Source organism: Natrix helvetica (genome assembly GCF_964273705.1).
Source record: "Natrix helvetica genome assembly, chromosome: 1".
NCBI classification, from domain to species: domain Eukaryota; kingdom Metazoa; phylum Chordata; class Lepidosauria; order Squamata; family Natricidae; genus Natrix; species Natrix helvetica.
In genome coordinates, this window is record NC_138548.1 from 75,040,192 (window position 1) to 75,054,334 (window position 14,143).

At 36.1% G+C, this 14,143-nt stretch overlaps 1 protein-coding gene across 4 annotated transcripts in view; it reads right to left on the reverse strand.

Moving 5' to 3' along the window:
• PCNX1 (pecanex 1) overlaps nt 1-14,143 on the reverse strand; it is a 109,270-nt gene that overhangs the window by 49,364 nt on the left and 45,763 nt on the right. For 2 of the 4 annotated variants that reach the window (XM_081934971.1, XM_081934969.1), the window contains 7 exons: nt 6,726-6,816; nt 6,263-6,320; nt 5,082-5,284; nt 4,446-4,599; nt 3,041-3,073; nt 2,081-2,252; nt 876-986 (listed from right to left, as the gene is read on the reverse strand). In XM_081934971.1, the coding sequence (XP_081791097.1) occupies nt 876-986; nt 2,081-2,252; nt 3,041-3,073; nt 4,446-4,599; nt 5,082-5,284; nt 6,263-6,320; nt 6,726-6,816 (822 nt within the window). Of the gene's footprint in view, nt 1-875; nt 987-2,080; nt 2,253-3,040; nt 3,074-4,445; nt 4,600-5,081; nt 5,300-6,262; nt 6,321-6,725; nt 6,817-14,143 lie in introns of all 4 variants that reach the window. The other 2 variants (XM_081934970.1, XM_081934968.1) reach the window with 1 other exon arrangement.

Sequence of the window (14,143 nt, forward strand, 5' to 3'; positions counted from 1 at the left end):
CTACTACATTACACTGAAATATGGTTAAAATTATGCTTGTTTATATAAATCAGTACGTAACTATTTAATTATTAACCATTGCCTTGTAGGAATACTTAGCCAGATACAGGTGGTTCTGACTTACAACCATTCGTTCAGCAACCATTTGAAGTTACAAACATGCCAAAATCAGTGAAAAGCAGTTTTTTCCAATAGGAAAGGGACAGGCTTGGCTCAGGAAGCCACAGGTAGGAATAGTTTCCTGGAAAAGTTGCTTGCAAAGGGGCCTGTTTGCGCCAGAATGCTCTTGCTGGCTTTGCACAAAAGGATATTTATAAGAATAATTATTGCCTCTTTTCACTAAGCTGGTTCCTGGAGAAGCTACCTGCAAAGGGACATGCTTTTCCTGGAGGGTTTTTGCCAATGGGGCTTCTTGGTGCAAAAGGACAGGACAGGCACACTTCATTAGCAGCAGCAGCAGTAGCAAGAAGACCAAAAAAGGTAAGCTGGTTATCAGGGGTTTCAGAATTCATAGATATAGGCAGGTGGGAGGGGGAGTTGCTTACCTTTCTAAAGTTTGGTTGTGGGAAGGACCAAGCTTAGAATGATTCAGATTGGGGTGGGTGCTCAGCTAACAACTGCTAAAATATACTTTAACGATGACAAGGGGAATTGCCAGGTTTGCCACACTAAGCTCACTTTATGAGCATATTGGTTAGCGATGGAAATTCCATTTCCAATTGTGGTTGTAAATCAAAGACAACCTATAATCTGAAGAGGCTAAATGATGATACACTGAAAACTGAGAGTTTGCATAAACACTCAAATTATTTTTAGAAACCCACTGAAAAGTTTTTTACTGATTATATTTCATATAATAAAATGGTTTTACTCACCATTGCCCCCAAAGACATGAATATCTAATTGTTCACAGAGGTACATCACAAATGTGTTCACCTGAGGCAGAAGACCAATGAAGAATACTAGAGGGAAGCATAGTATAAACACTATAGGAGACAAAAACAATAAAAAGCAGTAAGTACATGAAGAATTGCTAACTGATTTTCCACATTTGTATCACACTATAAAGCTACTTTTCCAACACTGTCAAAGTGTGAAGAGTCGCTAAACAAGATAGTCACTTAACAAGGACTACCTATACCAGTGATGGCGAACCTTTTTTGGCTCGCGTGCCACAAGTGGGGGGAGCGCAGGGGGGTTGAGTGTGGGCGTGCCGCACCCATAATGCAACGCGCGACCCCTCCAGTGCGCATGCGTGCACAACGCGCGACCCCCCCCCATTTTTACATGCTTTTTTCGCCCTCCCCAGGCTCCAGGGGCTTTATAGGAACCTGGGGAGGACGAAAGGAGCCTCCCCAGACCCCCCCGGAGGCCCTCCGGAGGCTTCAGGGACCTTCCGGAGGCTTCCCTGAAGCCTTCGGAGCGCTTAAAACCACCCTCTGAGCAACCCGGAAGTCACTTCTGGCTTGCTCGGAGGGTCGTTTTAAGCGTTCCGAAGGCTTCAGGGACAGTCTCTGAAGCCTCCGGGGGGGGGGAGGCTCTTTTCGCCCTCCCCAGGCTCCTATAAAGCCTCTGGAGCCTGGGGAAGGCAAAAAATAGCTTTTAAAAAGGTGAACTCAGCTGGCCAGCGCACGCATGCGCGCTGGCCAGCTGACAGGGCAGCGCCTCGCGTGCCCTGACAAATGGCTCCGCATGCCACTTGTGGCACGCGTGCCATAGGTTCGCCATCACTGACCTATACTGTTTTTTTCCCTATGTCTTGATTATACTTTCTAGCATCTAAATCATGTATATTCACTTCAACTCTTTGTACTGGGACCTCCTTGAAACTGGTGTATCAAAACACTTCATCTTATTTAAAGAGAAAGACAGAGAGGGACAGACTAAAATAGAATAATTAGGTTCAACAGAGCAAAGATGACACAGTAAGCAATTAGAACGTACATCAGGGATGGGAGAACCTAGCAACCTCTAGACATTGCTACCTGGGATGGCTGCAATTTTGGTTCAACAGCATCTGGAAGGCTACAGGTTTACCAGTCCTTACTTAAATGCACCAAATAGAAAAAAAATCACTCACCCATTATCAAGTCCCTTGCTGAGAGCAGCAATATTGGATTCGTGAAAGCCATTCCATATAGTTGGAACCGTGCAGTAAAAGTGCTCTTGCTGCCATAATCCAATAGCCAAATGAGACTGCAGCATATACAGAAGTAAACAGGCCTGCTGTAGGCTATGATTCGGTTATGACCCTGGAATACAAGTTTGAGTACTGCAACTTAAGTTGTAAATCATAACTTCTGAAATTTCATTTCGCATGCTACTTCCATTGAAGACAGAATTTATATGCCTTTTTCTAGGTGAAGGAATATGGTCCCCCCCCCACTCCAATAAGACATTGCACACCATTATTTTAATTCTGTATCAATTACATCAGCTTCATCCTCCAAGCAAGCAACAAAGATTCATGTAGCATTGATTTTCAGTTCTAAACAACAGCTTATTTTCAGCTATCATTAGATTATTATTTTTTTTGCAGCTTCTACTAAAGTAATAGAAATTGCCTTAACTCTTTTGTGACTTTATTGAATTCCTATCAGGTACCATTAAAATAAATATTGCTGCGTATGTGTATTGTTTTTCTAGTTTCTGTAGTTAACACTCCAAAAACTTTCTATTAAGAACAGGGGTGTCAAACTGGCAGTCCACAGGTTGAATGCATCACATGCAGGCCACATCCACTGTGGCTCTGCAAAGGCAAAAAAGTCACAATAAGTCACCTAACATCACGTGATGTGATTGGGTTTCACACGCATGATTTAGAAAATCACCTTCTTTTTTTAGTGGATTTAATTAGTACATTTTGAACTCTATACTGGCCATTTGTAGGCATATCCTATACTGTATAGATTTTTTTTAAAAACCATCAATGTTTTTAAAGTACAATTTCTCCTTAATGTCAATATTTTTGAAACAACGGCAATAGATGCAGCAATTTTTGATTTATTAGACTACATAAAGACCAGATGGGAAAACTTACATGTCGAGGTGATGAAGAATCTGGCTGAACGCTCTGAAAAAGTGCAAAGATAGCAGAAAAATGTTATTGTTGCTTTGGTATCTCCAAAAATAATAATCTGAACAAATGGTATTTAAAATGACTTCCCTGGACACATAAAACTATCAGGACAGCAATTTCCAACTATGAAAAAATATTTCTCAACTATTATCCAGACCAAACAGGAATTAAAAAGTCTATCATAGTTTGGATATGTCTAATTGCAACAGAAAATAAATACAACTCTTAAAACAATTTTTGGTGGGGAAAATGACCATTTAGCAGTCTCTCAATGGAGACAATGTAGCTTGTTTTCCCCCGTTTTCTTCCACATCAAAGGAGGAGACCAGGAAAATCTTAGACATTCTGTATAGACGTACAATCAATTTCTGTAAAATCTCATAATGTGACATGAAGAATTCAGGAATATGACAAAAAAGTGTAATCAACAATAGGAAGAACACACTGTTTTTCTGTGTGGGTTGCCATAGAAAGAAAAACTGTGTTGCTTCCTAGGGGGGAAAAAACTAAATTCACAGTCATGCAGTAGTCTCATTTGGGACAATCCAAATATCTCAAATTGTGAGTGGGCTTTTGAATTATTCAGAAAACTTATTTATTATTTATTTATTTGTTTGTTTCGATTTATCAGTCGCCCCTCTCCGCAAAGGGACTCGGGGCGACGTACAATTAAATCAAAAATACAAGTGTGGCATGGAGGAGGTGACATCAATATTTAACAATCAAATACAAGTGAAAGCCACTAGGTTAAAATAAATAGCAATAGATTAAAACAGTTAAAACAATTTAAAAACCCCTGGATATTTCTTTTTTAAAATATTACCCAATGTGGTTTTTAACAATTTGTAAGATTGCAGTTTTTATGAATCTCACTTAAAAAAAAATTACAGAATGAATAATATTCTCAAGTGTTAATAATTGCCTGTCTCACAAGATATCCATATACATTAATATTTCCTGTGACACCTCAAAAAGAGGATTAGTGGCTTCTTAATCACGATTATAAGAACAAGCCAGAATCAAATCGAATCCAATAAAATATATTTTGAAATCCACACTTGTTCTACAAACCATAGTTTATGCAAACTCCTCAGCTATGGCTGGTTTACACTTAAAGGCAAAATTAATTTATTTCAATCTCCTTCTCTGGCATATTTTTTAAAAAAGGAACTGAGAGGAATATAAAAAGATTTGTTCGCATTTTGGGAATAATTATTCTGCTCTCCCCTTCAAGGTGCTCTTTTAATGTCTTTATTCAAAAATAAACTATAAAACAGGGACATCTTTTGAAAATACTGTATATTAACTCACACAGTAGACAACTTTAATCATTTAAAACCACGCAACAGTGAGGATAAAACATTACCTTCAGCAAAGAGTACTGGCAGCTGGCAATCACCAAACAAAATTGGAAAACCCAGATGTCCTTGAAGAAGCCTTCTATAAGGAGTACAGAACCTAGGAAAGCCACTTGGATAGCTAGAATGACAGCTAATGCATTTTCCAAGATCTCACGATTCCTATGACAAAGATGTATATATTAGCGAAATGCTACAACAACAGGAACAAAGAATGCAAGAAAGCGGAGCAAATCAAATAACTATTATTATCCATATTTAAAAGACATATCTGTTATTTTTGGTTTTGAAATACAGTTTAGTTATAATCAACCACATTTTCCCTTGAATTCAAGTGAACAATCTATTCTATTAAATATATCCAAAACAGATCATCATTCAAGCCATCATTTAATCAAATCATCTGGCAGTCCAAATCTTAACAAGAAGAGACCACCACTTCCTCTTTGTTTTCTAGGTTTCTTCCCCTCATTAACAGTAAATATTTTGTTATTATGATCTTGCTCGTTTCTCAGTAAACTATTATTTGGGCAATTTTATTCCTTAATGCTTTGATACTTCTAGAATCTTTAGATTTCTTTCCAAGCAGACTAATAACCTAAACATATTCTATGTTAGAACAGTATAAAGCATACAGGACTTACCTGTCAAACAAAGCCAAAAGAGTCAATCTATCAAAATTGATACCAATCCAGACTTTGGGTAAGATCCAAAAGCGATAATAGTGTTTCACTTTTTGTGATGGCTCCTCTTGTGGTTGTAGATGGTCCTGCAGATCAGGACTTAGGTCCATGTCTTGATGCTCCAGAAGATCAGTATCTATGGTCAACAGTCTGTTCAGTCTGATCTGAGGGAGGGAAAGCTACAATAACGTTATTAAGGTTTTGCTTTCATATTTAACTTCTTCAGTCCTATTTTGAAAGAACATAAATGTTAGGGGAGAGATCCTGCTAGGTGATGACTACTTGATTACCCGCCATCTTTATAAGACTCTACAAGCACTAGGTAGAGAGCTATCTCTGGAAGAGTTATCTGAATGACAGTTGCTTATGATCATTTACTTAAAGACACTATGGATATGTCACAGGATATCTGGATTGGCTAATTGTCTCCAACAAAGAAATACAGATCTTTCCCAAAGTTTAAATAAAATAGCAGAGATAGCATACCTGCACACCAAGCTATAGGGATATTTAACGCTACATCAAAGGATGAGACTAGGACTGTTCTACAAGGCATATGGATTGGATTGGATATCAATAAGGCATTGATACATATTAGCCCCAATATATTAATGCAGCTATGTCATTCTAATTATCCGCAGCTATACAGGTAGTCCTTGACTTACAACAGTTCATTTAGTGACTGTTCAAAGTTATGTTCACTGTTCACTCTTACAACCATTGCAGCATCCCCACGTCATGTGATCAAAATTCAGAGGCTTGGCAACTGACTCATATTTGTGATGGTTGCAGTGTTTCAGGGTCATGTGATCACATTTTGCCACCTTCTGACAAGCAGTTAATGGGCAAGCTAGATTCACTTAACAACCTTGTCTAACTTAACAATGGCAGTGATTCACTTAAGAAATGTGGCAAGAAAGGTCATAAAATGGGACAAAATTCATTTAACAAATGTTTCACTTAGCAACAGAAATTTTGAGCTCAATTGTGCTCATAAGTTGAGGACTACCTGTAATGTCCAGCTGCTGAACATCTGAACCATAAATTTCAGGTGGTTAGCCTGAATTTAATTGGAGCAGCTAAGTTTAGAATATAAAATTATATATAATTTGCAACGAATAGTAACAAATGCAAAAACTTACTAAATCATGTGGGTAAAAACGAACTGAGGTAGAACTTGATACATGAGAATCCGTATCACTGAAACAAGAAGATAAGTTTAGTTGGATACTTTAGTCCGATTTCCAATTCAATTCAGTTTTCTGTTTTCAAAAAGAGAACATTACCCCAATATGCTCATACACACTAGCATACACATTATATTGAAGCTAATGTTTGATTTTGGCAGACTGTCTATTTGAGCCATAGGCCAGGATTTTCTCTTTCTTTATGATGCATGGACACACATAATAATAATATTGGTGTGTAGTTCCCAATTATTATTCAATCATAACTATCAGATTCAATACAAAACCTCTGATATTATACAATATAAATCTAAAACATTTGCTTTTATTATCAAAATGCAATCCTACAAATATTATCCATTTATAAATAAATTGGTATTACTGCATAAAACAAGAGCAATTACTTTAAAAAACACACCAGATGTTAGATGTTCTTCTTGCAGCTGGCTCAAAATTCACAAGTGACATATCGCAGCCCCCCGTCTCATAGAGTGTGGAACTGAACTTACCTATTGAAGAGAAAGTCAAGATAGATTAAATATTATGAAATCTTTGAACACTGTAGCAACAATCATATTGTTATTTACAAACATACACATTTAAAAATCACGAATAAGGAATGATTTTTTATAAGATAGATCCCTCAAAAGATATTATAATAGGGATTAGTGATTAAAACACATGGGCACTTATGAAACTCGCTAATTTATATACCCATTTTTCATCATCCTTGTATGGCATAGTTTGTTAACACAAACATTAAAAACACAACATCAAGACAATTAAAATAATGGATTTTTTTTGTTTAAAAATTTCACCTTCTTCAGTTTACCAATTCCTACAGGAATTCCTTTCCTGTAAGAGAAAGCTCATAAATTGGACTTAGGTATTTGCAGAAAAATAATTAAATAATTAAACAAACAAGAGAGTGAAAATAATTTCTCTTGTATAATATTTGAATGTGAGACCATTCAGTGAAATTAATTGGCAATATGCTTAAAACAGACATAAGGAAGTGCTTGCTTCTTTGGAATTACATCAATGTATGTAATTTGCTGTCATGATACTTCTACTACTTGATGAAAACATGGGAAACCTGCTTCCATTAAAACTATATATTATAGCAACCCATGATTATTAGCTACTGATAGAAACAATTACTAAATGGTTCCTAACTCAGATATTCCAAATAAAGGAATAAAGGAAAGAAAAATTCTTGATTCTAAGTTCCTGCCTACTGTAAATAAAATGGACTAAATCTTTGTATCTGCTAACGCTGTGTGTGTGTGTGTGTGTGTGCATGGTATGAAAATATCACACACTGGAAATTTTAAATTATTATTTGCCATAGGGAAAATGCAAAGTGTACACCTTTTTGATGCATGCAATTCTGGGAGTTGCAGTGTTCTCAAATGATCCCCAATGTTGATGGCACAGTTTTTCAACTGTCTTTTTTTTTTTTTTTTTTTTTTTTGCAATTTGAGGATTTTGTGGGACTTTAAAGGGTGAATTGTAAAGGCCCAAGATCACTGCATCGCTTAAAATCTGATCAAAGTTAGTGAAAAATCACCTTTTTGTGATTATTTGTTTTTTATGGGACGCAATACATTTCTGCATTTTAGCCATTAAGATCTAACTAAACCCCTCAAAAGACCTTGTGTCATATTCATTCTGGTGATTTCCTTGTTTCAGTTATTCTTCTGTCTGCTGAACCAAATCAAATCCATTAAACTACAGATTTAAAGAATTAGCAGTGCTTGCTTTTTATCAGCAGAGGGAGATAAAACTCTGTAACTCTATAGAGTCGAATTCTACGGTTACTAAATTGTTACTAAACAATATAGAATGAAAATTTAAAAATAATAAAATAGAAAAATGTAGAACAAAAAGCCCCCACTCTTCAAGTATAGCCACTGACATGCTGTACAGAGTTCACGGCAACGTTTGAGCAGTGGTTCTCAACCTTCCCAATGCCGTGACCCTTTAATACAGTTCCTCATGTTGTGGTGACCCCCAGCCATAGAGGAGCGGTGTCTCGGTTCTCAAGACCATCGAAAATATGTGTTTTCCTATGGTCTTAGGCAGCCCCTGTGAAAGGGTCATTCGACCCCCCCAAAGGGGTTGAGACCCACAGGTTGAGAACCACTGAAATAGACACTCTGCATTTTTGTTATATAATATGCATATGATTCCTTTGAAAGTGCACATTTCATTGTTTGAAATAGGAAATTGTAGGAGTCATAGTCTCCATTAAACCTCTTTTCAGAAGAAATCCAGGGGTCACCATAGTTTGATTTCAATACGGAACAATTACATACAAACATGCATGGCTATCATGTTCTTCCTGTTCAAGAAATGCAAAATTCACAAAAAGTAATACATCCTAAGTCAAAAAATTAAAGATGTGAGATTAAAAAAATAGTAGTAGAATAAAATTACTCCACAAATGTAACATTGCCTATATTTCTCCATACCTTTCTAGCTTTGGAAAACACATTCATCTTCTACTGCATCCTTACATAGATTCATATATTGCTTTCAGTTCTTTAAACTTCTCATCTCTTTCTTTCTCAGAATCTTATCAATTCTATCCAACCATGCTTATTTGGGAGTTCTCTTCCTCTCAACCAATTCATTCTTCCTTCACATATTTATTTTGAATTCATTTAGACTATATAAGTACATTAATTCAACTTATTTCTTTCATGCTGATCATGGCACGTTATAATTTATAATCCAATGTAGGCCTTCATTTCACTGAATATATTCCTAAATTCCAAATCCATAATATCAAGCCATCTTTATTACACTCTTAATCCTTTTTCTCATTTTTCATGGATACACAATGCACTTCTTTCTTTCATTTGTTGATTAATACTTTTTAATAAAGTAGATATCTCGGTATATTCCAAGTTGTATATGACTCCTGTAATCTTAAATCTATCATAAATTTGCTTAGTAAGAAAAAAAAATGTAGATGTAGATTTAAAATTGTAGATTTAATTGCAAACATACCATGAGCAGCATCTTATGTTAATAGTAAGGACAGGATTTTTTTAGTTCATTTTTGTCAATCTGCCATAAGTGCTGCTGAAATTCAGTTTTACCCTAAGAAAGTTGATGCTATTTCAGTATAAGCAAGATAGTTTCTAAATTTCTAAATTAGAAATTGCAAGCTAATATGCTATTACAAGCATTCCACCAGCTAGAAAGTATATGCAGTCTATCAACATAATTCAGAATGTTATAACAACTGTATTAAATGAATAAAAAAATAGAAAAATAATAATTTATATAACTGACTTTACATCAGCTTTCCAACTAGTTCCTAGTTTGGCCCATACAATTACACAGGATTATCATTTGTAGATACAAATCCTTTTTGCCTTGTTACTTACATTGACAAAAAATCAAATTCAGATTACCAGCTGCAAAATTCTGTGAAAGATTTTTAAAAATAAAATCAAACTCAGGCCCTCAAATGTTTTATTGTCTGTCTGTCTATCCTAGCTATCTTCCATATTTCTAAATCTCCCATCTCCCTCAAAGAAGGGCTCTGATTTTTGGTCTAGCAAACCAGTAATTCATTCATATTGATAAGGATGGCAAACATATTGGCTTTGTTTTGAGAAGAGTACTAGCTGAGCAATTACAATACAATACTTACTCAAAACTTCCCCAATTAAGGGCAATTTATACAACACAATTTCACAGTATTAATTCCCTTATCCCTCCCTAGATTCCAAACACTGACAGGAGGAATTTGTGACATGACTATGGATCTGCTGTTGAACAATACATAACCACCAGCATGTTCACGATATCTTTAATCTTTGTTCATGAACTAGGACATAATCTCGGAATAAGCCAATGAAATACTGTGCATTTAAATTATGGCAAAGCTATATTAAATTTCAAAACTTGTAGCAATAGAACATCATCTAATTTGGGAGTGTAACACAGATAATCCTAAACTTAGAATCCCTCCCACTTCAAAACCTCATATGATCTCCCACTAATGGTTTTATTTAGATATAAGTAGCACAGATGAAGAAATGGTATTCTGTGGAACACCATGGGTGAATGACCTACCCACTGAATATCGTCATCTAACACCATTAAAAAAAAATCTAAATTTAATTTTATTCTCCAAAGCAGAGAGAAAAAATAGAAATATGTGTTGCTGCTACATTTTGGATATCTAAACACTTGAAAACGTCTGGTACCTGGCTGACAATATACTTGATGACTTTTTAGCACTTCCCTACATACAGTGAGATATGTCACACCTATAGTCACAATACAAATAATATAAAGGTATATGAATGAATTTAATAGTGGAAACCAGATTTCTTTCTCAATAGTGCATATTTATATTTTATCTGCTTTCTTTAAAATATGTATATAATCATATGAAAAATTAAATATATCCCATGTAAAAACAATCTTTTTAAATATATGTGGACAAAACAATTATTTGTATTAATCCAAACAATATATAAAGACAAGGATGGTATTACTCAATACTGATTTTGCTATCATTTATTCAACAAAAAAGAAATAACAGACATACCATTTCCTTCTGTTGAAATGATAAGTATAAGTGCACCCTTTGCTCTAATGCAGGTAGTTCTTGCTTAACAACCAGAACTAAGTTATGATGGACCCCAAATTGTTACTTTTGACCCATCCTTTAAGTTATAATTGCTGCACACAAAAATGTTTTTTGGCAAAAAACAACAACACCCATTTGGGAGAATGGGTTCACTTAACAGCCACATAACTCACTTAACAACCATATGATTTGCTTAACAAGTGCAGTGAATTGCAGTAGAAATGGTTGTCCCATGTCAGGTCCATGGTCACATTGCTTAACAACTGCAAAATTTTTCGATCAAAATTCCAAGACAATGCGGCTTATCTGTAGTTGATATTGCCTCATTTGGCAGAAACAACCTCAAATTGATATTTCTTGTAACTGTCTCACAGTGTCTGCCATCCACTGCAATTTATTCCCACTTTTCCGTGAAGACTTCTTTTCACCTGTGTGATGTTTGAAGGGTTTCAGCCCATTTCAATTTATTCCACAACATCTTGATGGGATTTACAGCAGATACAGACTTTGACTTGGTCATTCCAGGTTCCTCCATTTCTTTCTTTTTCCTCCAAGCCATTTTTTGACATATTTATTGCAATGTTTAGGGTCATTAGTGGTCACTATTTCAGATATATTACCTTTCCTAAACAGAGAAACAGAATGACCAGGTACAGGCATAAAAGCAGTGGGAGTGGGAACAACTTTTGATTTCCTGCCAGTTTCCCCATTGATTTTCCTTGTAGAAAATTGGCAGAGAGCATTGGAAATAACTAACATGCAACTATGACTGACTGCTGTCATACAGCAGTGGGGCAGAACTGAAGCAATCACAACTTGGCTAAATATTAATTGCACTGGAGTATCATAGATTTTGATGCATTCTTTAAATTACTCCATTTGAAGTATGTTGATTCAAAAATAGTTGCGCAATGCACTATTTCTCCCAAATGAAGGTCACAAGCAATCCGACACAAAGGTTTTAGAGGTATAAACACTTCATCTAACAGAAAAATGTTTATCAAATCTGCTGAACATAGGGAAGCTTCAATTCTAGCCATATTTTGACCTTCCTCAGCATAAATGATTTAATGATTGTAACAGCAATGAGTCCTTGGATTAAAGTTGAGGTAACAAATGATTACAAAATGATCTCACACATAATGTGACTATGACTCAAAGAGAAATGTGTTAGCATCTTTTTTTTTTTAAAAGCAACCACTTGTACTACCAAAAGCCAACATTTGCTCACTTCTAAGTTAACCATTTTTCACCAGCCTATATGCTTTCCTGTAGTGCTAATGTCTAATATGGTAGGAGTGAGGCTAATTGTGCAATCTGGTGCCACGGATGTCTATCTTCTCACTTGATTTGGTTTAAGCTTCTAGCATGTAAACAATAACACTCCAAGGACATTAATGGGCCACAATTAAAACTCTGAAATAAAGAGGAACAATCTTTGAGGAAAACAAAATCCTAATCAGAGGTAGCAAGCCTGTATAACTGTTGAAACAGAACTAGATGACAAGAAAATAGGAACTCCCTAAATCTGAATTATATCAGTCATTTGCCTATTCCAAAACATAAATATAAAAGTAATACATTCAGAGATTATTGTAACGCCAAACTTCTCCCATTCTGTAGTTGCCACTAAATGTTGCAGGTACCAATAAAGCATCCACATTCAATCTAATAGACAGAGCCTATAAGAATAAGAGTTCCATCAAAACAAACATGATCCTAAACAGGGGTGGTTTCAAAACATTTTACTACTTATTCTGTGGGTGTGGCCTATATTTGTGTGTGTGGCTTGGTGGTCATGTGGCTGGTTGGGCGTGGCCAACTTGATGTCACTCACCAGGATTGAGAAAAATGAGGTGAAGCTCACTTAACAACGCTCTTGCTTAGCAACCAAAATTTGGGGTTCAATTGTAGTCATAAGTCAAGGACTATCTCTGCCTTCCTCTGCATGGCAGCCTTGCCTAGTAAACTCCTTCTCCTTTCTGGCAATTTTCCTATGTTAGAGGCACCAAAATAATCCAAACAATGTAAGGTTTCCTGCTAAAGCGGGGGGCTGGACTAGATGACCTATGAATAACCGCTTCTAGCCCTAAATTGCTGTGCATCTTTATTTCTTTCTCCCTTCCCTCTGTGGGAAGCAACCCCCTCCCAAATAAAATATTACTCCCAGAAAAGGAAAAATCAAGCTGCTAACAAAGAAACCTGCCTGAGGCTCATTCTATATTATTGCCAGATAGAGATGAGATAATGAGACTATAGAAAGTTTGGCTCCATTCCCACAAGCAGGGAATCATCCAAACACAAAGCCCATATTGCACAAACCCCAAAACTTCAAAAACATAGAACCATATAAGAATCCTTCCTTTTATCCAGTTTGTTGTTCAGCTGACCCAGAAACTAACTGCTGAATGTCACTTTGCAAACCTCCTTCCGAGCAGCTTTTCAATTTAAAGCAAGAGTCCAAAGTTTGCAGCTTTAAGACTGTGGACTTCAACTCCAAGAATTCCACAGCAAGGCATGCTCAGTTCCGATTTAAAGTGACAGCATTTGTTTTTCTCCTTTTCTAAATCTCACGGCTGAAAAATGAGTTTCCTTCTTTCTTTCTTTCTTTCTTTCTTTCTTTCTTTCTTTCTTTCTTTCTTTCTTTTTCTTTCTCTTTCTTTCTCCCTTCCCTTCCTCTCCCCCCCCCCTCTCTCTTACTTTGTAAAGCTTTTTTTCCCTTGCCTGAACTGGCAGGGAGAAAAAAACTTTTTTTAAAAAAAGCTTCTGACGAAGCTTGACAGGACAACAGGTGTGGGGGTGTGGCCAGGCTGCTATTACTACCGGTGCTATCCAGTACGCCATATTTTCACAACCTCTTCTGGCATACCGGACTGTACCGGGAGAAACCCATCTCTGATCCTAAAGTTATTCCAGTAAAAAAAATGGCATTTCAAGTCTTTGCAATAGCTTTCCTGATCTTTACTTCCTTACACAAATTATTTTTAAAAACAGCACATACATAATATTAAAAATATCAAGTTCTCAAATTTATCAGCATCCCTGTTGTCTAAGTTAAATCTGGACCACAGATAAAGACACTAGAATTCATATTTGGGGGGAAAGACTATGCTAATAGAGTACATTCCCATGTTGCCCTTTGGAGAAGATAAATTCAGCATAATTCCTACTTGCTTATTGTTGAATAAATTATTTATATGGAAGCTCCAGCTATTCATGCA